Source organism: Osmerus mordax, chromosome 4 (assembly GCF_038355195.1).
Source record: "Osmerus mordax isolate fOsmMor3 chromosome 4, fOsmMor3.pri, whole genome shotgun sequence".
In the NCBI taxonomy this organism is placed as follows: domain Eukaryota; kingdom Metazoa; phylum Chordata; class Actinopteri; order Osmeriformes; family Osmeridae; genus Osmerus; species Osmerus mordax.
In genome coordinates, this window is record NC_090053.1 from 13,884,312 (window position 1) to 13,909,652 (window position 25,341).

Here is a 25,341-nt window from a genome sequence, read left to right on the forward strand (position 1 = left end):
GTTGTAGTGTCTTCCTTGTGACATACCAAGTTACGTGTTGATATCTTAAAGATTTGCTGAGATTTGACCCAACTTCCTGTTTGGTTGCTTTTTTGCTGATTTTGATTGGCTGTGCCGGACAAACGGTTTAGAAAATCAAAACGCCATGGGATAACTTTTGTGAGGCTTGGTCTGAAGATCATCTCTGGTCATTTTGAAGAAGATAGAGGAGTAGGCTTTCAAAGGTTTTTGATACAACCGGAAATAGCGGAAAATCTATATAACCGGAAATTGACGTCCTTACGGAGGAATCCTAATAATTATAAGAAAAGGTAGAAACACTTGAGGTGGCTGCGCCGCTTCGCGGCTTGGCCACCAATAATACTAACAATAACAATAGGTTTCCTCCTTAAGGAGGAATCCTAATAAGAATAAGAATACTAACAAAAACAATAGGTTCCCTCCTACCGGAGGAACCCAAACTAGAGAGGGTACAATTTCTGGGGAAATTGTTGGATGTGCTTGCTTGCATCGGTTGCAGATGGGTCTGTTTATGAACTTTAATTTTTACAACTGATATTTCTGTATATTTTATTTAAAAATGCCTATTTATTATTTATGAAGATTGCATAGATTTAAAAGCATATGTTGCTGCTCATGTACATATCAAAATACTAAAAGTGAAGTGTAGCATGTCCCTGTACTTACTGTAAGTTTCTCTGTATACGGGCGTCTGCTAAATTACTAAATGTTATGTAGAATGAACCTAACCTATATGATTTAAACATCACCTTAAGTTTTTCCCTTCTTCAGTAGTGATATTTTCAAGCATTTAGCCCACTCATATTGCATTCATTCATTAAGAACCACCTTTGAAACAAGCTATTCTAAGTAACAACGTTGTCACCGGCAGTATTAGATAGAATAGCGATTGAAACAGTACAGTACCATCTGCTAACTGAAAATATGCCCCCAAAAAACGTAATAAGCTTGACATTTATTTAGGGGGAAATGGCTAATTCAAAACAAGTTTGCTGGAAGCGATCATTGTCAAATGCCAAATACGACCATTTGATCTTAGACTAGAGCCCTGCACGGTGGAGAAGCTGACCTCTGTAAATTGGCGCAAGCTAGCCTAGCTGCTGTTGCTAGCCAAACTTAAGGGGATTGTTTGAATGCGCCGGAAATTAAAAACTTTTCTTTTGACATCAAGTTTAGGCTGTGGCATTGAAGACAGCGACACACCACACAAGCTTGAGTTTAAATACATTATTTAATGTGAAATTACTTACTGTACATGCAAGTCTTGAATTACTTAAATGTATGATGCTGCCAGTAGCCTACTGTGCGCAACAGTCTTACTACATCTATGCACGTCGTAGTTATGCGTCGTTGCCAACGTGTGCTGACGTTGGACTTGCACTGATTCCCTTTGGCGACAAAGGGAGCACACCCAATCTTCTAAATAACTAAACAGAATTTTTAGTTATTTACTACTAAATAACTAACAAAAGACATTACTGTATAACGTCTTCTTCTAAATCCAGCTTCTAAAATAACTTCTAAATAACTAAACAGAATTTCCTTATTTCTTTACTATGCTTAGTTTCATTTTATTGTGAATGCCTTTGTTAATCGCATTAGTTCCATCGCGGTACTGCACTCCGTTGGATTATAAAAAGGACACCTGCAAAATATTAACTTTGCAGAGTGCCCGGTTCTCGAGATATTTGTAGGAAACTCTGCAGACCAGAGGACGAATCAGAGTGAAGGAGCTGTGACGCAAAGAGAGCAAGTCAAACTAGAGGCTAATAATTTTTTCATTATTAATGTCAAAATGTGTATCCAAACAACGTCAATCTGTACCTGTTGGATTATAAAGAGGACACATGCACAATATGAACTTTGCAGAGTGCCCAGTTCTTGAGCTGATTGTGGGAAACTAAACCCATTCTAATGTGTACACACACAGATTCCTGGCCTTATTAGAGAGATTATTATCCCTCAATTCTGGATACTTTCTGTTCATGACATTTCAACAAAATTATTAACTGAGTTCTCTGGTTGACACCCTGTCCTCCTGTCTTCTTACCCAGGAACTCAATGTCACACCTGCGGGCGGGGCGGGGCACGGACAACCGGCGCAGTGTTTTCTATACAGGCAACTCGGAGGACTGGGAGCTGGTGGATGCTCCAGCCAGGGACAGCCCTGAGCAGAAACCTCACCCAGACACCCACAGACGTGAGTTCACCCCCATGTCTCTCTGGCTTGCATTGGCCTACTCTACAGTAGGTTTAGCTTAACTGTGGTCACCTTTGCTCTACTGAGCATTCTTTGGCATAAATAGGATTGTAAAGGGTCATGGATCATCTGGAGTAATATGTTTGGTTCTAAAATATAAGGCAAATGTTATTCGTAATATACATCTCCATAAAGACTAAAGAAATGAATTTACATATTAATTGAATAACCTACAGACACCTGTTATTGAAAACACTTTTCTCTCTCAGATTCGATTGTGTCGCATTTCAACTTTGATTTTGCACGTGCTACGCGCTCTAAGAGACCCTTCCTGCGGGACATGATGGCCTCAGGGAAGTTTGGCCGTGGGACGGAGAGTCGCAGTCCCGAGAGCCCCCCGGTGGAGTGTAACGGCACCAAACCCAACAAGTTGCAGCTTTGTCTTCAGAGTCAGCAGGAAGAGCTGGGCCTTATGCACCAGGAACAGACCATACTTCGAGAAGAGCTGGCAAGCCAGAAGGTACTACACACACACACACACTTATAAGCATTTACATGCAGGAGTATCCATCAACCCATTGTAGATCATTGAGGAAATGAGGTTACTCTGTTGTGTCATCGCTGTTTCATTCACCGTAAAATATACTCCAGGCTGAGAGCTACTCCCATTGTCCACCGAACACATCATATCCCCATAAATTCACCACAGGCCTGAGATGGAGCTACCCTGTGTCAGAATATGTGGATGGAACGAGATTCTCTCATTGGTGTGGTGGAGAGCAAATGACTATTCATGCATGCAGCCATGCTACTCTCGTAAATGGTAAAACATTACTAGTGAGACAATCCCTCCCTCTGTTCTTATTTTGTTGTTGAGGTTGTAACAGAGGACTATGGCAGGCCCAATGACAGTCTTCTGAGAACTGGTACTGTACTTGCACTATTGTGTGTACTGCTCTTTTTATGACCAGACTAAACTCCACAGGTTTTGAGTGTGTCTGATTCCTTTAATCATATGTTCTAACACAAGTAGTCCTATATCTCTTCACTCTGTCTCTGTCAGACTTTTACAAATGACGTTTTAAGGTCTGCCACTACATTTACATCAATACGTCAATTACGTCAATTAGCAGACGCTCTTATCCAGAGCGACTTACAGTAAGTACAGGGACATTCCCCCGAGGCAAGTAGGGTGAAGTGCCTTGCCCAAGGACACAACGTAATTTTGCATGGCCGGGAATCGAACTGGTAACCTTCAGATTACTAGCCCGATTCCCTAACCGCTCAGCCACCTGACTCTAAAGTTGTTCTTCAATATGCAAGTAGAGCTACATGGTACAGTGTAGTGGAGGAAGTGAGGCATGTCTGGAGAACATGTTTGTGTGATTTGGATACCTACAGCAGTGAGAGAAGGGACCTTGTTGTTTTTCCTTAACTCACCTTATTGAGCATTTCTCTGAACTTAATTAGGCCTTGAAAGATTTAATGCAATTATATTTTATTGATAGATTATCACAGATTTGATTAACTTTAGTTTCAGCAGCCTGAGTACACAAACAATTCAACTTCTCTGAATGAGAATGTGCTCGAAGTAATCTATACTTAATTCTCAAAAAGTTGGTTAAGACCAAGGGACACTGGCCATGTAAAACTGTCCCTCAAACACTTACTTCCCTATGTCTGTTTGACTTCAAGATTACATTGTGTCCACAGGGTACGGGGGGGCATCTGTAAAATATCAGATGTGTGGCCAAGGAATCCTAAGGTTATGGTATATCTGAGAAGTCTTGCCCAAACCGTGTCAGAATGTCTCAGAGGCACGTGTCTGATATAATAATAAGACTTTATTTATATAGCACATTTCATACAAGAATTGCAGCTCAAAGTGCTTTACATAAAATCAATAAAAACTATTATAAGTAATAAAACCCTTCTGAAAACAGGCCGCCGTCTTTGTGGTAATCCAGAACACACAAGCTGCAGTTTTTGCGGTATCTCGAGCCACCAGGGTTGGGGAGTGGATTACTGTAATCTGATTGCAAAATAATTGTAACTGTAATCCGTTACGTTACTGGCAACAACAAAAATCATCGGATTACAGATACCTTTGAAAACTATTGAGGATTACTTTGCAATACTTTTACATTTGGGAGTAGTGGATTTTCTTTAGAAAAATGTAACCTTTTAATTGCAAAATTGGCAATTTTTGCTGTGATGTTTAACATTTGCATAACAGACATATTAATAGCTTGTTAAAACTTTGATCATGGCTGCCTAACAACAACTCAATGGCAAACATGTCGCACCAACACACTGCATTTTTCTTCTGGCGTTTCAACGATCAATTTGTGTTTAAAGAAGAAAAAATGCAAGCTATGTTTGCCTAGGGTGAAGCTGCTGTCTTTGTCAAAAGATCCAACTTCAAACTTAAAGAAGCATTTATGGCTAATGATAATTGGCAGAACCTATACATACGTGTACTGGTTACCTAAAACTTGCCGTCCTCCACAATTAGCAAACACAAGTTAAATAGGGTTAGCTAGATGGCTAGTCTGACGCTAGCAGTTGGCTAACTAATTAACTTGAAACATTGTCAAGTACGAAAAATATTAATTGTGGTGAAAGGAATGCTGTATCTTAGCCGAGACCTCGTTAGCTGTTCAGTTATCCAATTTAGATTCATTATGTGCTTGCCACGTTTCATTCCTAGCTACAACCACACATTATCTAACTAGTATGATCATTGCTCTTTTGCTTTCATCATAAATTGACCGTTTTTAATAAATGCCCAGTAGCAACCAATCAAATATGGAGTTTGTGATAACAGTTGCTGTGAAGTATGTATGCTTTACATTTTCATTGGTAAAAGGTACCTACATACTACCAGTTAAGATAGCTACATTAATCAGTCTTCAAAACTGATGCTATTCTCTTCATAATAAGCTAAAATGTTAAATTTGATCAGGGTTGTTGAAAGAATTAGCTTGTTATGGACTGTAGTTTTGTGTAAGGGTAACAGAGCTGCCTTGTTTTTTTCCAAGACATTCCAAGAATGGTAAAAAAAAGGTTAACCATAATAACCAAAAAAGGAAATGAACTAAGATTCAAGCTTAGAGACATAATTCAATTTATTTAATATATCGTATTTTCCGGACCATAAGTCACACTTTTTTTCATACTTTGGCTGGTCCTGCGACTTAGTCAGGTGCGACATATGTCAAAATATATATAATGTAACTTTTTTTAACGTTAATTCATACTGGCTGATATGAACCAACGAGTTCAACGGATTCAGTGATGTGGAATGAGATCGGGAGCTTGGTGAACAAGCTTACCGGTAACTTGCTTGTTGGACTCGCTAGCTTGTTATGTAAATTTAGCCTATTCAGCCTCCCAGGTATGTTCTTTATGCTATTGTGTAGCTGAATAACTGTTAATGTGTTACTTTAACATACCGGACACCTATTCAGCCTGTTGTTCTGTGTGCTATTGTGTAGTTGAATAACTTGCCTTTCCAGATTAAATGTCTGTTCTTGGTCTTGGATTTTGTGAAATAAATGTCTAAATAAAGGCGATTTATAGTCCAGTGCGATCTATATGTTTTTTTTCTTCTTCATTACGCATTTTTTGACTGATGCGATTTATACTCCGGAGCGACTTATAGTCCGGAAAATACGGTGTAATACGTGTGTTTAGGTTGACCTCAAATAAGACGTTAAATTGATGTTATGTGGTTACTAAAGTTCTTATTGTAGGGGGTTAAATATTGGCGAATTCCCCTATGGTTTAAATGGGAAAGTGAACAGTGTATTAACATGAACCGAATAATGCCAATTAGGGGTGTAACAATATATCGTGGAACAATATATCGCAATACAACATTTTTACAATATGTATCGTAGAGTTATGGCAATATTTTTACAATATGACGTCCGTTTGATACTATAGGTTGAGCTACCAGTGTGTGACCTACTCTGCACCTGCGTCATTTACATTTTACATTTAGTCATTTAGTCATGCGTGCACTCATTGCATTTACAGAAATCACATGAACTGAGTTAACTAAATTGTATGTACAACAAAGAACATTCTTGAAAATGTTTTAATGTTTCGGAAATAAATATTGATTGAATTCCAGTTTCATTTAAAAGGTTGTTCAAAATATCGTGATACGTATTGTATCGTACACCCAGTATCGTGATACGTATTGTATTGTGAGGTGAGTGTATCGTTACACCCCTAATGCCAATACAAATAGAACTAGAGAGGGTACAATTTCTGGGGAAATTGTAGGGTGTGCTTGCTTGTTACGCCTGGGACACACTGGCTGCGATCTGCTGCGAAGCGCCTGGAAGCGCCGCCTTTTTTCTTTCGGCGCCCATGTTATCAAATGTGACCGACCGCACTGGCTGCGAAGCACTGCGAAGCACTGCGATTGCCTGCTAACATTTTACTACATTAATTGTAGACTACGGTGAACATTTGTAAAGTTGTAGACTTTATAATTATTTTTTTAATATTACTTTGGAGGCCTACGTACAATATTCACTCTATATAAAACCTAACTACACAATGTTGGTAACAAACGGCCGTTCCATGTGGTTACCCTGATAAAAACTAATGAAAATAAACGGATTGATCTGTTGAGCCAGCATGCCCATAGTTGTTTGGTCTGTTTGAGAGAAACGAGTTGTCACGCGTTGCACACAACACACACGCGTGCAGACATAATCTACTGAGAGAGAACCCCCAAGTCGATTTTGAAAATCAGCTAGAAATTCAAGGAGATGGACGACATTAAATTATTTCTCGAAGTTGAAAGGGGGTTGTATGACCCCCAGCACCAATTTTACAAGGACAACGGAGAGAAGAAACACGTTTCCCAAATATAGCCTATGCCATGTTTATGTACCATGTCAGTGAAAAAGGAAAGCTCAGAGTAGCTGAAAGGCTTGGTGACCGGTGCGGAGAAATGCGCGTCTGGTGTGAACAGCGCTTGCTCAGTCGTAGCCGATCGAGGCCGATCGTGGCGCTGCGCAGCGCGTCCAGGCCAGGGATGGAAATTAGCACCCGCCACCAGCCAAATGCAGGTGATTTTGTGTTGTGGCGGGTAAACTCACTTCACCTACCGGCCACCGTGGCGGGTAAAAAAAATAGCATAGCCTACTGTTTCACCCGGACACTTCAAAATAATGTGGCGTTACATCGCAGGCGTTAAGAGGTCCGCTGAGAAAACATCTCAGGAGGAGCCAGTTGACAAAGAGACGAAAGTTTTTTTTTTTACAACAATGGAGAAAAGCAGACAATGGCGAGTCCCGCGATTGGTTAGTTTACGACGAGACAAATCTGATATTGTACTGCTCTGTATGTCGCCATCACGCTTCAGAAGATGCCAAAACTAATAGTTTCATTCATCACTCATTTAATGAAATGTATATCAGTTCGTGGTTTGTGTATGTATAAGAGAGAAAGAGAAAGTGTCAGTGTTTCATTGAGATTTGAGAGAAAGTGCATTTCCTGTAGAAAATGCGTTGGAATGCTGAAATATTATTTTGCTGAAAATACAGAAATGAGAAAATACCCGAAAGCTGAAATGAATTTCAAAAATATGTGAGTCACACATAAGAGGCAGTGTAGAAGCTGAACTGCATCATCTAACAAAGCTAAGAGCTTAAATAGCCTACAATGCGGGAGAAGCTGAAAGCTGAACTGTTAAACAGAAGAAGAAGTAGGCTAGCTAGTCGTAACAAGAATATTATAGTTTTAACAGCTGAAATTATAGTTGGGATAGTCATAGCAGTAGCAGATGTAGCCTACCATCGAGTGTGTTACTCGGCTTTCGTAGGATTCAATGTGTTGATGGAATGAAACATACAGCAGTAAGGCCGATACAGGAAGACACGGCGACACTTTGTTGCAGAAGGATGGTGGTGCAAGTTTTGTCCGTGGAGCATACAACGATTAATAAAAAAGAATTATTTAGACGCGTTTATTGAGTAATCGCATAACTAATTACACATGTAAACGGAGTAATCGTATTATTGGCATAAACCGACAATTGCTAGTAATCGGGTTTCTAATGGTCAAGTAAACGCACTCAGTGGCGTAGTATAACAAAACAGTTCCATTAGCAATAGTACTTAGTAAAAGAGATATTAGCAGCATCTGCAGAATTAGTAGGTGCTCTTAGTCTTTTAATGAGACGAGTTGACTGAATAGCTTGTCTTGTGTCACCACTAATAAGCTAATTCCAATCACCTGTGTAAGAGACTGAGTGGCGCATGTCTGTTTGGTTGCCACGGTGATGGTGCAGCTATGATTGCTAACGCGCTGAGGGTAGAGAATAACAGAAATGTAGCTAGAATCCACACCTCAAACAAGTTAACATAGACGCAAAACTATACGTCCAATCCAAAAAATAAGGATATTGTCAAAGAGCCAAGACTTTGCCGACACCAGAGATATCCTTTATATGTCTGTGCGGTCAGAAATACGACTCTACCGGCAGTTTCAAAAACGTGTAACTTCTGCTTTTTCTGAGAAATGTGTCACCAGATTTGCATTGGTCTCTATGGAGCAAGAGTTGGACTTTGTCTCGCTTTCGTGAACACTTTTTGAAACTGATTTTGAAGCTCCCCTCCACTCTAAGCGTTTCAGTCAGCACTCTAGGCTCTCACATACACACCCATGTAAATCTCAGAAACGGTTTGAAAAACTCATGAAACATAATCAGTGATATTAAAAAAAGTTGAATAGATATTAAAAAGCTGATTTAAAAAAAAATTGTTGAGGGTTTTGTCAACATTTTAAAGTTTAAATGGTGGCTGTAGCTGATTGACGAAGAAGAAGGATTTAAAAGTTAGAAGTTTAAGAGGATTGAGAGGAGTTGAAAAAAAAAACTATTGGAAAACCATGTAAAAAATATTATGAATATTGATTTATATTAATTCAAGCATAAGAGGTACAAAGCTGAAAAGCTATAGCAGTCATAGCCTGCAACTGCTGAATTTTTGGATAGCTGAACGGTATTAATAGCTGAAGATTTGAAGGCGCTGAAAGGTGTCGCGGAAGAAATAGAATAATATTAATATATGAAGAAGTTGAATAAAGATTCAAAGAACAATACTTGGAATGCTGAAGCAGCATTCCAACAATAAACTGCTTAAGTATTGTAGATCTTGTAGTACTAATTTTCACATGCAGTTACACATTGTCGGTTAAAAACAAGAAAGTGGCTGGTAAAAACATTGAGTGGCTGGTAGATTTTGAAATCCACCAGCCACAGTGGCCGGTGGACAATTTTTTTTATTTCCATCCCTGGTCCAGGCGCTTCGCAGCCAGTGTATCCCAGGCGTCAGACATTCTCTGGCGCAGTCTTACAAGTACATCTATGCACGTCGTATTTATGCGTTGTTTCTTACGTGTGCTGACGTTGTGACGTTAGGCTTGCACTGATTCCCTTTGGCGACACAAGGTACTTTTTGCTGCAAAAACCTAATTCAAACCTAAATCGTGCAACGGAACCTAAATCCCAATAGAAGCAACGCAATCGTGACCAAGACGAACATTTTGACCCCGACTTTGTATATGTAGTCCAAATATTGAGGGATCCTTAGGGATGGGAAAATAAGTAAAAACTAGAAAGTGCATTTCCTGCAGAAAATGCGTTGGAATGCTGAAATATGAATTATTTGTTTTTAAATTGCCGAAAATAAGCTACGGAATTAGAAAATAACCGCAAGATGAAAGCTGAAATGAATTTCAAAAATGTGTGAGTCACACAAAAGAGGCAGTGTGGAAGCTAAACTGCATCATCTAACAAAGCTATGTGCTTAAATAGCCTACAATGCGGGAGAAGCTGAAAGCTGAACTGTTAAACTGTAGAAGTAGTATATTAGTTTTAGTAGCTGAAATTATAGTGCTCTTAGTCTTTTAATGAGACGAGTTGACTGAATAGTAGCGATGTGTCGTTCGTGAACGATTCGTTAATTTTGAACGAATCCTTACAAGGACTCGGGAGTAACGAGTCCTCTCAAAGAGTGATTCGTTCATTTTCTCGTGGCCGCGCATCGGGACTGTTGCATAGGCTCGTCCAAGTAAACAGAAATGATTTGTTCATTTCCCGACTCGGTCTTTCTACGAGTCTTTGGATCCTTTTTTCACGTGACCCGCATTGTATTTTTTAGTAGAGGAAACAGTGTCCTCATTCCCTTTCGCGTGGCCGCTGTTTTAGTAAGACGTGAATGATATTCGCTACAGTCATCATACTGACTGGTTTTGTTATTTTTAGTGCAGTGTAATTGTTTGCCGTGATAATTAAATGCTAGTGTGATAATAAATGACCAAATCATTCAACTGTCATGATATATTATTTTAATGTATCATATTTTAACTCTTTTAAAATAGTATCTGCTGGTGCACATGTCATGCACTAACCTACATGAGAATATGATACGTGTTTGCAGTGGACGGATAGCCCCCCCCCCCTGAAATGAACGAATGACTCGAAAAAAGATTCGTTCATTTCAATAAACGAGATTCAAAGAACCGAATCAGTAAAATGATCCGAACTTCCCATCGCTACTGAATAGCTGTCTTGTGACTCCACTAATCAGCTAATACAAATCACCTGTGTGAGAGATGAGTGGTGCGTGTCTGTCGTTGCCACAGTGATGGTGCAGCTATGATCGCTAACGAGCTGGGCAGAGAGAATAACAAATTTAGCTAGAATCCACACCTCAAACAAGTTAACCTAGACGCAAAACTATACGTCCAATCCAAAAAATAAGGATATTTTCCGAGACCCAAGACTCTGCCGAAACCAGAGATGTCCTTTATATATCTGTGTGGTCAGAAATACGACTCAAAATCTTGTTCCTTCGGCTTTCTCTGACGAATTTTACCCACCTCTCCATTGAAGTTAGGGAGATAATTTGAAAGGCTGCTCTCGCTTCAAGGCTCATAGCTGAAAATCTGTAAATGTCAGCTCTTTAGTAGTTACATTGGTCATTCATAAAAATCAAGGAGCAAAGGTTTATGTATTTTAAACTGTCATAATTCAAAATTGGCTGAATATTTGAAAAAGCTGAATCATTTGGGAATAGCTGAATGTCTTGTGAACATTTTAAAGGTTGAATGGTGTCTCTAGCTGAAAGTATGCTGAAGTACTTAAGTTTGAAAGAGGAGGAAGCTTTTTTAATGATTTGAAAGGATTTTTGCTTGCAGCAAACACACTAATAATAATAATAAATATAGCTGCAAGCAGCAATGGTGGATTCCTCCTAACATTGCGAACCATTGAAAAATGTATATTCTTCACAAAATGTCAATGTATAGAAACATCCATGCTGTAGACTTACCAATGGGATACCAAATCTGAAATGCAATACCATCAAGATCCACAAGGGCTTTTATTTCAAGCCAAGGAGTGAAGGGAGGGGGCTTGGTGAGCCTACCCATTCCAGAAAGCCTTGTATCTTTGTGTATCAGGGCGTGGCCTGTAGCGTCACTTATGGGTGATATTGGGCATTTTGTGGTGTGGTAGTTACTCTTGGCCTATACCAGGGCTCTTCAATTAGTTTGGAGCTGGGGCCGGTTCTTGAAACTGAGGCAAAGTCAGGGGCCAGAGGATATGAGTAATCACGGTAACAAACTAGAGAGGGTACAATTTCTGGGGAAATTGTAGGGTGTGCTTGCTTGCGTCGGTTGCATAGGGGTCCGTTTTTTAATGACATTTTTACAACTGATATTTATGTATATTTTATATAAAAATGAATACTTATTATTTATAAAGATTACATAGATTTAAAAGCATTTTTTTTTGCTGCTCATTTACAACTGAAAATACGAGTGAAGTGTAGAATGAAATAGATGTCTTCTCATTTCCCCTGCAAGAGGCAGCCTCAACGTTGAATCAAAACGAATACATTTGGCAGACCGGTGTAAAAAATGACCTAATCTCTATGACTTAAACGTCATCTTAAGTTTTTCCCTTCTCATGATATTTTCAGGCATTTAGCCTACTCATTGCATTCATTCATTAATAAAGAACCCCCTTTGAAGATTATTCTACGACGTTACCCGGTAGTAGAAGATGGAATCGCGATTCAAACAGTACCATCTGCTAACTGAAAATATGCCCCCCAAAACGTAAATAAGCTTGACATTTATTTCGTGGAAAATCGCTCATTCATAAAAAGCTCACTGGTAGCGATCATTGTCAGTAACAACGCAAAATGCGATATAGCCCTGTGTGGAGAAGCTGCCCCGGTAAATTCTACTACTACAGTACAGTACTAGACTACTGCTGTGTTAGTCTTGGTAGCGATTGCGTTGGTTGAATTGGATTTAACGTTCCGTTGTACGGTTTAAGCTGAAATTAATTATTTTCATGAACAGATTGACAACGTTTAGGCTGTGGCAATGAACTTCAGGTTAGTAGTTAGATAGACTTTTGATTTAAGTAAGGGGAGTGCCGAACATGTTCTGTCGCCGTTTGACTTCCTAAACAGCTGTGTAGTGTAGATGTTTTTGTAGTGTGTCTCGCGTAAGCTACAGCGTTGCAGTGAGCTACACTGGTTTGAAACCACAGGTAATGGTAATTTCACCAACAAATCGTTTTCTAATGTCAGAATAAATCCTACAACGAAAATGTATATGTGAGGAATGTTTATTTTAACGATTGAAAACAGATAACGCTACATCATAGACCACTGTAGTATGTGTTGCCCGGGCAACACAGGCTAATGTCATGATGCTAATATTTCAGTGAAATAGTAGACTACTGTTTCCGAAAATAGATGTACTTCCTTAATAATATCAGCTTATATTGTACATTACACATCACAATTGTGTGTCATATCACAAAGTAAAATGAGTAAATATTTATCACCCTGGCCTCTTTGCTTGCGGCGTTTCTGCAGCTGCCTTGCAGTAAAGCTATAGTTAGCCTAGCTATCCCCCAAGTTAACAGATGCGAAACGAATGTTCTGCCAAAGGTAGTCACGCGTGTTTTCGTGACCTAGTGACGTTAGTAACGTCAGTGACTGTGGCTAGCAAATTAGCCACCGTTAGCTTCACTTTTCGCCACAAAAACTTAACTTAAGCCCAAACCATGCAACAGAACGTAAATTCCAATAGAAGCAACTCAATCGCTACCAAGACGAAACTTTTGACACCTACGTTGTCTATGTAGGCCAAATATTGACTGAGTTTTAGGGGGGCAAAAAGAATAATAATAATAATAATATATATAAGAGAGAACAAAGGTTGTGCCCTTGCCGAAGGCAAAGCACACCCAATAAAGAAATTACAACAACATACTGAAGGAGTCAATATATTATATTTTGTAAGTGCATATAACAACATATGCCCAAGAGGCCGCATAGGCCCAAGGATTCAAAAATCAAACCAGGTGAGCAATAACCAAGCCATATTAACAGACAATTGGAGAAAATGCAATTAACTAACAAACAATGGAAGACTAAGAGCGGTGGGGGCCCCTGGGCTTGGGTCATTGTCGGGCCCTACCAACTATACATGACTTTAAATAGAACAAAATGATACATACACAAGCTACTATATGTATTTAGAGATCACAATACTAAACAACTAAACAAAATTACATTATTTATGTGAATTGCTGAAGTCTATTTAAAATGTTTAATTAATCTGAATTATTAAAAAAAACTTGGTTTGAATGCATGATTCAACTACTCAAATACTTCACTTGTTTCATGGATGAATCAGCATTTTTGAACGAATCTCCTGAATTAACGATTCAATGACTAAATGTTCCCCAATGACAAAACGTCATTGGGGAACAATGGGGAACAGTCAGATGGCTGAGCGGTGAGGGAGTCGGGCTAGTAATCAGAAGGTTGCCAGTTCGATTCCCGGCTGTGCCAAATGACGTTGTGTCCTTGGGCAAGGCACTTCACCCTACTTGCCTCGGGGGAATGTCCCTGTACTCACTGTAAGTCGCTCTGGATAAGAGCGTCTGCTAAATGACTAAATGTAAATGTAAAACATTTTTTTAAGATATTAGGCGCGTTCGACATGGACTGACTTCATGCAGCACCGCAGCCGGCTGCAGGCGGCTGCCTTGATTCTGAGAATGCCATTGGCTGCTTCAAGTCAGCTGGGCTGCAGGCGGCTGCAGATGACGCCGGCACTGCATGAAGTTGAATCTAAAATACCATGGTCTGGGTGAATACTCGATTCTGATTGGCTGCAGCCAATCAGCCAAGTAGTTCCAGCAAAACTGTTCACCGTTCTACATTATTGAGCGGGTTACGTTGTATGAGCAAAGAACATCTGTCCTTGGTATGAGCCTGTACAAAGTGTCTGAAATAAGTAACAATAACATCAGGGACGCAGTCACGCAGTCAAAACCTCCGTTTACAATTTTTAGAAACTTTACCAAGCAAACATGTAATTACAACAATGAGTGACTTCAATATTTTTTTTAACCTATTTGGAAAATGTTACTTTTCTGAATTTACTGTGTCAGTCAGTGTCACGTAACCGCTCATCTCACATCCCATTCCATTCACCTCGCTCGTCAACCTAGCTCTACTTTAGACATGCTGCGGCCAACACATACAAATCTTGATTTGATTTGGGGACAATTACATGGCTAGATTGCTGGCTAGTCTTGTTGTTAAACATACTGTCAAATTATAATTACTGTTTGGAGAATATGTCAACTTTGATGCGATCATCTCACATCCATTTGCTATTCAACCCGCTACACATGCTGCGGCCGTACTGTAGCCTAGTACTAGTATATAGCCGATACCTTGTTCGTGAAAACCTTGATATTGATTTGGGGACAATGACATGGCTTGTTAGCTAGCTAGTCTTCTTGTCAAACATACAGTTAGGTCCATAAATATTTGGACATTGACACAATTTTCATCATTTTGGCTCTGTATACCACCACAATGGATTTGAAATGAAACGATCAAGATGTGCTTCAAGTGCAGACTTTCAGCTTTAATTTCAGGGTATTTACATCCAAATCAGGTGAATGGTGTAGGAATTACAACATATTTTATATGTGGCCCCCCCCTTTTTAAGGGACCAAAAATAATTGGACAAACTAACATAATCATAAATCTAATTGTCACTTTTAATACTTGGTTGCAAATCCTTTGCAGTCAATGACAGCCTGAAGTCAGATGGCTGAGTGGTTAGGGAATCGGGCTAGTAATCCGAAGGTTGCCAGTTCGATTCCCGGTCATGCTAACTGACGCTGTGTCCTTGGGCAAGGCACTTCACCCTACTTGCCTCGGGGGAATGTCCCTGTACTTACTGTAAGTCGCTCTGGATAAGAGCGTCTGCTAAATGACTAAATGTAAATGTAAATGTAGGACGCTGGGTTTCGTCCCTGGTGATGCTCTGCCAGGCCTCTACTGCAACTGTCTTCAGTTCCTGCTTGTTCTTGGGGCATTTTCCCTTCAGTTTTGTCTTTAGCAAGTGAAATGCATGCTCAATTGGATTTAGGTCAGGTGATTGACTTGGCCATTGCAGAACATTCCACTTCTTTGCCTTAAAAAACTATTTGGTTGCTTTCGCAGTATGCTTCGGGTCATTGTCCATCTGCACTGTGAAGCGCCGTCCTATGAGTTCTGAAGCATTTGGCTGAATCTGAGCACATAATATTGCCCGAAACACTTCAGAATTCATCCTACTGCTTTTGTCAGCAGTCACATCATCAATAAATACAAGGGAACCAGTGCCATTGGCAGCCATACATGCCCACGCCATAACACTACCTCCACCATGCTTCACTGATGAGGTGGTATGCTTTGGATCATGAGCAGTTCCTTCCCTTCTCCATACTCTTCTCTTCCCATCATTCTGGTACAAGTTGATCTTGGTCTCATCTGTCCATAGGATGTTGTTCCAGAACTGTACAGGCTCTTTTAGATGTTTTTTGGCAAACTCTAATCTGGTCTTCCTGTTTTTGAGACTCACCAATGGTTAACATCTTGTGGTGAACCCTCTCTTAATTGTTGACACAGATACGCCTACCTCCTGGAGAGTGTTCTTGATCTGGCCAACTGTTGTGAAGGGGTTTTTCTTCACCAGGGAAAGAATTCTTCTGTCATCCACCACAGTTGTTTTCCGTGGTCTTCCGGGTCTTTTGGTGTTGCTGAGCTCACCAGTGCGTTCTTTCTTTTTAAGAATGTACCAAACAGTTGATTTGGCCACACCTAATGTTTTTGCTATCTCTCTGATAGGTTTGTTTTGATTTTTCAGCCTAACGATGGCTTGCTTCACTGATGGTGACAGCTCTTTGGACTTCATATTGAGAGTTGACAGCAACAGATTCCAAACACAAATACCATACTTGAAATGAACTCTAGACCTTTTATCTGCTCCTTGTCAATGAAATAACGAACTCCCATGAGGGAATAACATACACCTGGCCATGGAACAGCTGAGCAGCCAATTGGCCACATATCAAATGTGTTGTAATTCCTACACCGTTCACCTGATTTGGATGTAAATACCCTGAAATTAAAGCTGAAAGTCTGCACTTAAAGCCCATCTTGATTGTTTCATTTCAAATCCATTGTGGTGGTATACAGAGCCAAAATGATGAAAATTGTGTCGATGTCCAAATATTTATGGACCTAACTGTATTGTCAAATTAAATTTACGGTTTGTCAACCGTACACAATGTTCTTGTCTATGAATCTTGCTAGCATAACTTAGCTTTCTGGCTAATAGCTCAGTCCTCCGCTGCACGTAAAAGGGCGGGGCCCCCCTACAGGACGGGGCCCATGGGCTGGAGCCCAGTCAAGCCCAATGGTAAGTCCGGCCCTGGTCACGAGTGAATTTTTATTTTTATTTTTTCATAGTCACAAACTGAATGAGGTTACCAGACCACACTCCGTGGGTCAGTACAGAGCTGCTCGGAGGCCTATTGAAGAGCCCTGGCCTATACTATCAATGTTTTAGGATTTAGGGGCTGCCATTGACTCCCATGGAACTAGAATAATAATAATAAATATAACTGCAAGCAGCAATGGCGGATTCCTCCAAACATTGCAAACCACTGAAAAATGTATATTCTTTACAAATTGTCACTGTAAAATTCCATGCTGCATACTTACCAATGGGATACCAAATCTGAAATGCAATACCATCAAGATCCACAAGGGCTTTTATTTCAAGCCAAGGAGTGAAGGGAGGGGGCTTGGTGAGCCTACCCATTCCAGAAAGCCTTGTATCTTTGTGTATCAGGACGTGGCCTGTAGCGTCACTTATGGGTGATATTGGGCCATTTGTGGTGTGGTAGTTACTCTTGGCCTATACCATCAATGTTTCAGGATTTTGAGAACTTTTTACCATTGCATACAAAATCGGAAATGCAATACCATCAAGATCCACATGGGCCTTTGCTAAAGACCAAGCAATGAGTGGGGGCTTTGTCAGCCCACAATTGCCTGAAATGTTGTGTATGCGTCTCGTCAAGCTTGCGCGTGTGTCAAGGGAAAGGCTGAGTGTGTGAGAATGTGGAGCGCGCGCGCTGAGGAGCAGGGGAGACATTTCATTGGAAATTTCCTTTCCATGCATTTTTCAAATATTCACCAAATTTCAACTTTTCATGTGACAGTCAACTTTTTCTGAGATTTGTGTAATAAACATTCTCAAGAGTCCTTATGAACATGTGATTGAATCAGAGTTTTTTGACTGGCGGATGTGTAAAGCATTATTTTAGCGTTAGATAGAAATAAATTAGATTTCCTTTATTTCAATCATTTTTTAAGATATTAATTTGCCTTCTTACATGGGAACATGATGTAGTGTCTTTCACGTGACACACCAAGTTTGGTGGTGATATTTCAAATATTTGCTGAGATTTGATCCAACTTCCTGTTTGGTTGCTTTGTTGACGATTTTGATTGGCTGTACCGGACAAACGGTTTTGAAATTCAAAAATCTGTTGAAGAATTCAGTGAGGGTTGCTCTGACGATGATACCTGCCAATTCTGGGGAAGATTGGACAAAAATTGTAGGAGAAGTAGCGAAAAAACGTGTTTCCTAAATCTTTATTGTACAAAAAAATCCAATATGGCGGCCATTATAGGTTATTGAGGCTTTTTTGTTCCTCATGAGAAATAAGGCATATCTAATGAATTTCAGAATTTTGGGACAAAAGGGATGCGAATGGCATCACTTTGTAAATGGAAAAATGGGGCTTGGCCGTAGCGCCACCTATGGATAATGGTGCGTCATTTGTGGTGTGGTAGTTACTCCTGGCCTATACTATCAATGTTTCAGGATTTTGAGAACTTTTTCTAAAATGCATTACCATCAAGATCCACAAGGGCCTTCACTTCAAGCCAAGGAAAGAGTGGGGGCTTGGTCAGCCCACAATTGCCTGAAATGTTGTTTATGTGTCTCGCCAAGCCCGCGCGCGTGTCAAGGGAAAGGCTGAGTGTGTGAGAATGTGTACTAAACATTCTCAATAGTCTTCATATGAACTTGTGATTGAATCAGAGTATCAGTTTTTTACTGGTGGATGTGTAAAGTATTATTTTAGCGTGAGCGATAAATTCGATTTGCTCTATATCAATCATTTTTTGGGATATGAAGTTGCCTTTGCACATGGTAACATGTTGTAGTGTCGTCCACCGATAAACCAAGTTTAGTGTTGATATCTCAAAGATTTGCTGAGATTTGACCCAAGTTCCTGTTTGGTTACTTTTTTGCTGATTTTGATTGGCTGTGCCGGACAAACGGTTTAGAAAATCAAAACGCCAAATTGACGTCATAGGGTGCGTTGAACTCGTCTTGATCCAGGGAATCCAATGGTACCTCAATTTTTAAGATCAGTCATACGGTTCAAAAGTTGCGTGTGTAAACACAAGTCCAACTTAGACCCATTGGTGGCGCTAGAGTGGTCTAATGGGATACATGAAACTTGGTGTAGGTATAGAAGGAACTGTCCTTAATGAGTGTGCCAAATTTCACAAAAAGTTATCCAAGGGTTCTAGGGGCTGCCATTGACTCCCATGGAACTAGAATAATAATAATAATAAAACTAACAATAACAATAGGTTTCCTCCTTACGGAGGAATCCTAATAATAAAACTAACAATAACAATAGGTTTCCTCCTTACGGAGGAATCCTAAATATAGCTGCAGGCTATGCTCCTCAGCATTGAAAACCATTACAAAATTGACATGACACAGACATGTATTTCATACATGTACACAACATTTCAAGACAATTGGATCAATGGCTGATTTGAAGTCATTTTTTGAAATTCTTCACAAATTGTCACTGTAGAGAAATATCCATGCTGCCGACATTATGGTTTCTTGAGACTTCTTTGTTCCCCATTGGCAATATGGCATGCGTACCAACTTTTAGACATTTTGGACTGACGGTTAAAATGCCACCCTTTTGAAAGTGACAACTTTGAAGCGTGTTCTGTCAGGCCACCTGTGCTCTGGTCAGGCCCATCATGCAGAGATCCATTCTTTAAAAGCTTTGATTACAACAATAACTTTATGAAAGTCAGAATACACTTTAGTAAAGGACGTGTGTAGTTTATGTACTACTACTGCTTGCTCTGCCCACACACTTTCCCCATCCATGCCGTTTCCCTCTTTCCCAGTGCATGTGGTGCGGTGGCCGCATGAGGTTTAGGTGTAGTCCAAAAGTTGCCTCCCACAATCAAAACATATTAACCGCAACATTGTTTTCAAATTTTCTCAAAGATGGCTTGAAAACCACAGATATTGACTCTCTTCTTGAGTAGATCTCTTTCCAGAATCTCAGTAAATCCAGAATCAAGATTAGCCTCATAGGCAATTGGTCTGGTCTAGGGCACAGCCCACGTTCAGCTCCTTGCAAGTATAGCCTGTGATAGTTAAATGGCCGACTCTCTGTTCCCATTAAACTACACAGCATGCACACTCAAGGTGACCAACAAGATTATATTAACTAACAAACAATAACATTACAAACATCTAACTGAACGAACACAACAACTGAAATCCCTTGCGTAGCTGTTGTTTTTTTAAATGCCGCACTGCATGCTACCCAGCATGCAGCGGCTCACCCAAGAGCGCTGACGCTGATTATCTAGCTGTGCTCCAACTGCGTGATATGACGAGATGCTAGTGGCGCGCTGAGGTCTCAGAGTCTCCTGCCCGAGTTCAAGTTCTGCCCGATTAGCAAGCTATTTTTACTAATGTTTTGTTAGCAATTGAATGGTAATGCAAGCTAGCTAAAAACAATGTTAGATAGCTTGGCTAAACTGGTTTTCATAGCAACAGAAATCAACAAATCAGATTAGTCGAACTTTATTCAGAAATGGGGGGATGGCGGGAATATTAAAGGTGTAGGTACAGTAAAAGTGAAATGGAACACGTCTTTCTGCCTTGAAGCTGCGTGCGCATCAACAAGACCCCATCTATAGACAAGTTTACGCGCCAAATCCCAGGGGGCCGCCATAACTCTACACAAATGCATTTCATTTCCGCCGGAAGTGGTTTGCAAAGCGTCTGCCGGTGTAAACACAGCGATGTTGATGCTAGCTTGGGATCACGGTTCTACTACTTTGACATACTTGTCGTTTGACATTTACTACGGGATAAGTTGCCAACGTCGTCGCCATACTTTTAAGTACATTTTAGAGTAGATTTATAGTTATAAAGCTTTTGCCAGTCCATCATTTTGTAGCTTTTAACATGGAGAAAAGGCAATGTCAGAAGATGACTTTAGTCGGTGATTCATTAGAACATTTGTTGTGTAGCTCTTCAATCTCTCAGCAAAATGTAGGCTAATTATTTGGCTAAAGGATGCCACACGTATCAGACAGAAGTTGTTCTATAAATTCGTAGCCCGGCATTAGAAACATTTATAGTCGGTTGACTGATCGCGTTGTTGTACCCAGTCAAATGAATAAACACACAGGAACATCATGAACATTTAATGGTCTTGCCAGTTATCCTGGCAAAACATGTAGCATAATGTTCTTTATTTATTGCCAGGACACGGTCCAAGTAGCCTAGGTATACATAACATTGAAAGCTAATTCGTTTGGAATTTCTAGGCTATTGATGTTACATGTTGATGTTCAGCCTATTAACAACTTCAGAAGGACAAGACAGGCAGTACACTGTTATCCTTATTTAAGTGGCTTGTCACTGCCTGAAGTGCCTACTTATCTATCTATTCTTCCTATGAACCCGGTTATGACTGCTTTAAACAAGCACCGGTTGGCTACACACCTCATGCCGGGCTTTTACAGATGTGTGTATTGGCACTTTGAAAGGTTTGAATTATTATATCCACATATCAATGTATAATTATTAAATCCACTACAAAGGAACACCAACAAAATGTGAATAGCCTACAAACAATAACCATACTACTGTAGTATAACTGTAACAGGCTAGAGGCGATTCTAGGTTTTAAAACTGGTGGTCGTAGCACTCTATCTAACCACTCGTTCAGGTGCTTTCTCGAGTGTTTGCAACCAACTACCGCACACGTCGTTCCCGAACCACTTTTCTTCATGTTGTAAATTGTATATCCTCTTTGTCACTGCGATATCAGTGCTTTGTCGGCACAACGGAGCTAGCTAGCAAAACAAACCCAGCTTGCCAGAACGGAAGTGAATTGCATCGAAGGGAGGAGTTTAGGAAGTACAGCAGAAACGGCTCATAAACTTGTCTATATGTAAAGATAACATCCAAGCTAACAATTTCGCCAAATCTGACTGCAGCTTTGTATACCATATGTACCGTGTTATGGTTGTTTGAGTTAAACAACTCGCTAAATGAATTAAATGTCAAATCCAACTATAAATGTATAAAAGAGAGAGTTCCAATCAAATCTGAATTTGTTTTAAACCTAGAGGTTTAAAAGGCTACCTTTGCCTAAACTGACATGCACCAACTCAGAGAACTGAGTTTCAACAGCCATTTACACATTTAGTCTCTATTTGTTACTCTACTCTTAAGGCATGTTTAACTTAATGCCTGCACCTCTCTGTCACCAACTGTCTCTGGAGTGGGGGGTGGGGGCTTCACAGGGTGTCTACAGGTATAAACAAGTTAAATGTAAGACCTTTTAATACCACTTCCAAATGAAATTAAAGACCAAACTTACGATGGAAATACAAATCAAAAGTGGAAATATACAGTCATCTTTCCAAGTAAACACTGATGTCTGTTCAATATGAACAGTATGGTAAAATGACAATAATCGGTTGAGTTTAAGAACATTGACTAAATGTGTGTAATGCGAAAGGATAACACAAAAATGTAATTGCTTTCCTAAATTATACTTATTATTACACTAGGGTGGAAATGGTGGAGCAGAAACTAACAATTCCATGAATCCCATGGAAACAAAGGCAAATGTGTGAGATGTACTGATGTGGAGCACAAATGATCCAAGAAGCAGTACTTCTCTTGAGTGGTTTTTATTCAGATGAATAATCATTGGATTCAGGTCAAAAGTCTATCACTTGAACTAGTTTCATCACTTAAGACACAAAGTCAGCAGCTTGGCATACTGGCACATGGAAAGGATTAAACATTTAGACTTTCATCAAAGTAATGCTGGCTTGTCCTTTTTCATCAATGTCCTCAAAAAAGCAGGCTGCAGAGCTACTGTGTCTGTGGGGTGACTGTCTCTGGAGTGCTGGCAGGCAGGGGCAAGCAGGGCCTGCAGGCAGGCAGGCAGGCAGGCCAGCTGGATGAAGCTGTCCTGGGGTCAGGTCTGAAGAGAAGCTGTCCAGCTAGAGAGGGGTAGTCCAGCAAGGGGTCTGTGTGGATCTCACCATCCTCGAGTCTGTTGCATCCTCTGTTGAACTCTGTTGAGCAGGCCTCTGCATGACCCTCCAGACCTGTCAAAGTGAAGAAAGGGTCCATGTCAGTTGTGAAAAATGAAGCTTTTCCCATCTACACTTGATACAGACTTCAGTTTTGACTGTGAAATGCAGTGTCATTACTTGAACTTGAATCCAAATGGGTTGACCTCATGGAGACCCATGCAGTCACTCAAAACACGGGTTCGATTCCAGGCTCTGGCAAGAGTATTTACCTCTAAACTGGTCAATATATACACATCTGACAAAAGACCAGCTCGACCTTTGCTTGTAAACAGTGATTCTGACTGTCAGAGACCTTTAAATAGCCTGACTTACCGAAATTGGCTAAACTAGCCTGGCTAACGTAGGTCGCTTTCTCAGGGCATATGACGAATGAAACAGGCTCGCCTTGAAAAATCAGATATACTGACTATCTTTAGCAGGCCCTTGTCTACAAAAAGCAGTCCTCCCTGACGTTTTTGGAGTAGAATTGAGTGAAATACAAAATTGTTTACACACTGCCAGTGGGCGAGCCGAGCCTGACTCTGAGGCTAACGTCAAAACAATGTACCCCCGGGACGCAGTATCACTCCAATTGCAAGTCCACAAAACACAAAAATAATCGGAGCATCTGGCTAAAAGCACAATTCCCACATCTCCTAAAGGCTTCCCTCCTCGACCTTTTTCGTGTAGACGTAACTGTAAAATGGTGAACTTATGAACATGACGCGACAAAAGCAAGGCTGCCGCCTAAGCGCCTATGCGGTCTCCCTGCCGCATAGGCTTATTACAAGACTTTCACGCCCCAAATCACAATTATGAGCCGACAGGTCTGTGGGGAATTGCTTTTTCTCCTAAAGGCTGCTCTCCTCGACCTTTTTGATGAACAATTCGCCGAGATGCAAAATGACTCACTAATTAAAAACAGAGAGGAAAAAAGCTAGAGCTACAGTAGCTACTTTTCGAGTTCGGTTTTCCGTCACTTCAGAATCACGATCTCAAAGGTCTAAAAGTGCTAAACCTTCACTCTCTTCAAGAGTAGTGTACTTTCACAAACCCAATCATTAATTCTAGCTTAAAATGTGTAAAAACAGGACTTACCGAAAGTGGCTGCCTCCAACACGGCTATCACGGGACTCCAGTTGAAAACAACAATGGCCGCCGAAAAAGAATTTATATTCGTAACGGCGAGCTGCGATTGGAAGCGAAATGAAACAGGGGCTAAAAAACGAGGGTGAGGGTGGGGTCAGCACACAATTTCAAGAAAGCATGTGTGTGTGTCAAGGGAAGGCTGAGTGTGTGAGAATTTGGAGCAGGCGAGGGGAGCAATTAGCCAAGCATGCATGTTTCAAATATTCACTAAAAATCGACTTTTCATCTTACAGTCAACTTTTTCTCAGATTTGTATACTAAACATTCTCAAGAGTCTTCATATGAACTTGTGATTGGATCAGAGTATAAGTTTTTGGCCGGCGGATGTGTAATGCATTATTTTAGCATTAGCATAAATTAGATTTGCTTTATATCAATCATTTTTAGAGGTATGAAGTTGCCTTTGCACATGGTAACATGTTGTAGTGTCTTCCACGTGACATACCAAGTATGGTGTTGATATCTCAAAGATTTGCTTAGATTTGACCAAACGTCCTGTTTGGGTGCTTTGTTGCAGATTTTGATTGGCTCTACCGGACAAACGGTTTTGAAAATCAGAAATCCCTACGATAACTTTTGTGAGGCTCAGTCTGGAGATCATCTATGGCAATTTTGAAGAAAATTCGACCAAAAATGTAGGAGGAGTAGTGAAAAAACGTGTTTCCTTAATCTTTATTGTACAGAAAAATCCAATATGGCGGCCGTTATAGCTTCCAGAGGCTTTTTTGTTCCTCATGAGAAATAAGGCATATGTAATGAATTTCAGAATTTTGGGACTTATGGCCTGCAAATGGCATCAATTTGAAAATTGACATATTGGGGCATGGCCTGTAGCGCCACCTATTGTCTCACATGGCCCATGTTTGGTATGGTAGTTACTAATGGTCTGCAGTTTCAACATGCCAAATTTCACAACTTTTTACGGTACTGGTCTAGGGGCTGCCATTGACCCCCATGGGTAAAACATAATAATAATAATAATACCACCAATAACAATAGGTTTCCTCCTACCGGAGGAACCCTAATAAAACTAACAATAACAATAGGTTTCCTCCTTACGGAGGAATCCTAATAATAATAATACTAACAATAACAATAGGTGCCTCGCAGCTTCGCTGC

General features: G+C 40.3%; 1 protein-coding gene across 1 annotated transcript in view; it reads left to right on the forward strand.

Moving 5' to 3' along the window:
• tbc1d2b (TBC1 domain family, member 2B) overlaps window positions 1-25,341 on the forward strand; it is an 86,007-nt gene that overhangs the window by 40,462 nt on the left and 20,204 nt on the right. The window contains exons 4-5 of the mRNA XM_067234505.1: window positions 2,076-2,221; window positions 2,491-2,741. Of these exons, the coding sequence (XP_067090606.1) occupies window positions 2,076-2,221; window positions 2,491-2,741 (397 nt within the window). The remainder of the gene's footprint in view (window positions 1-2,075; window positions 2,222-2,490; window positions 2,742-25,341) is intronic.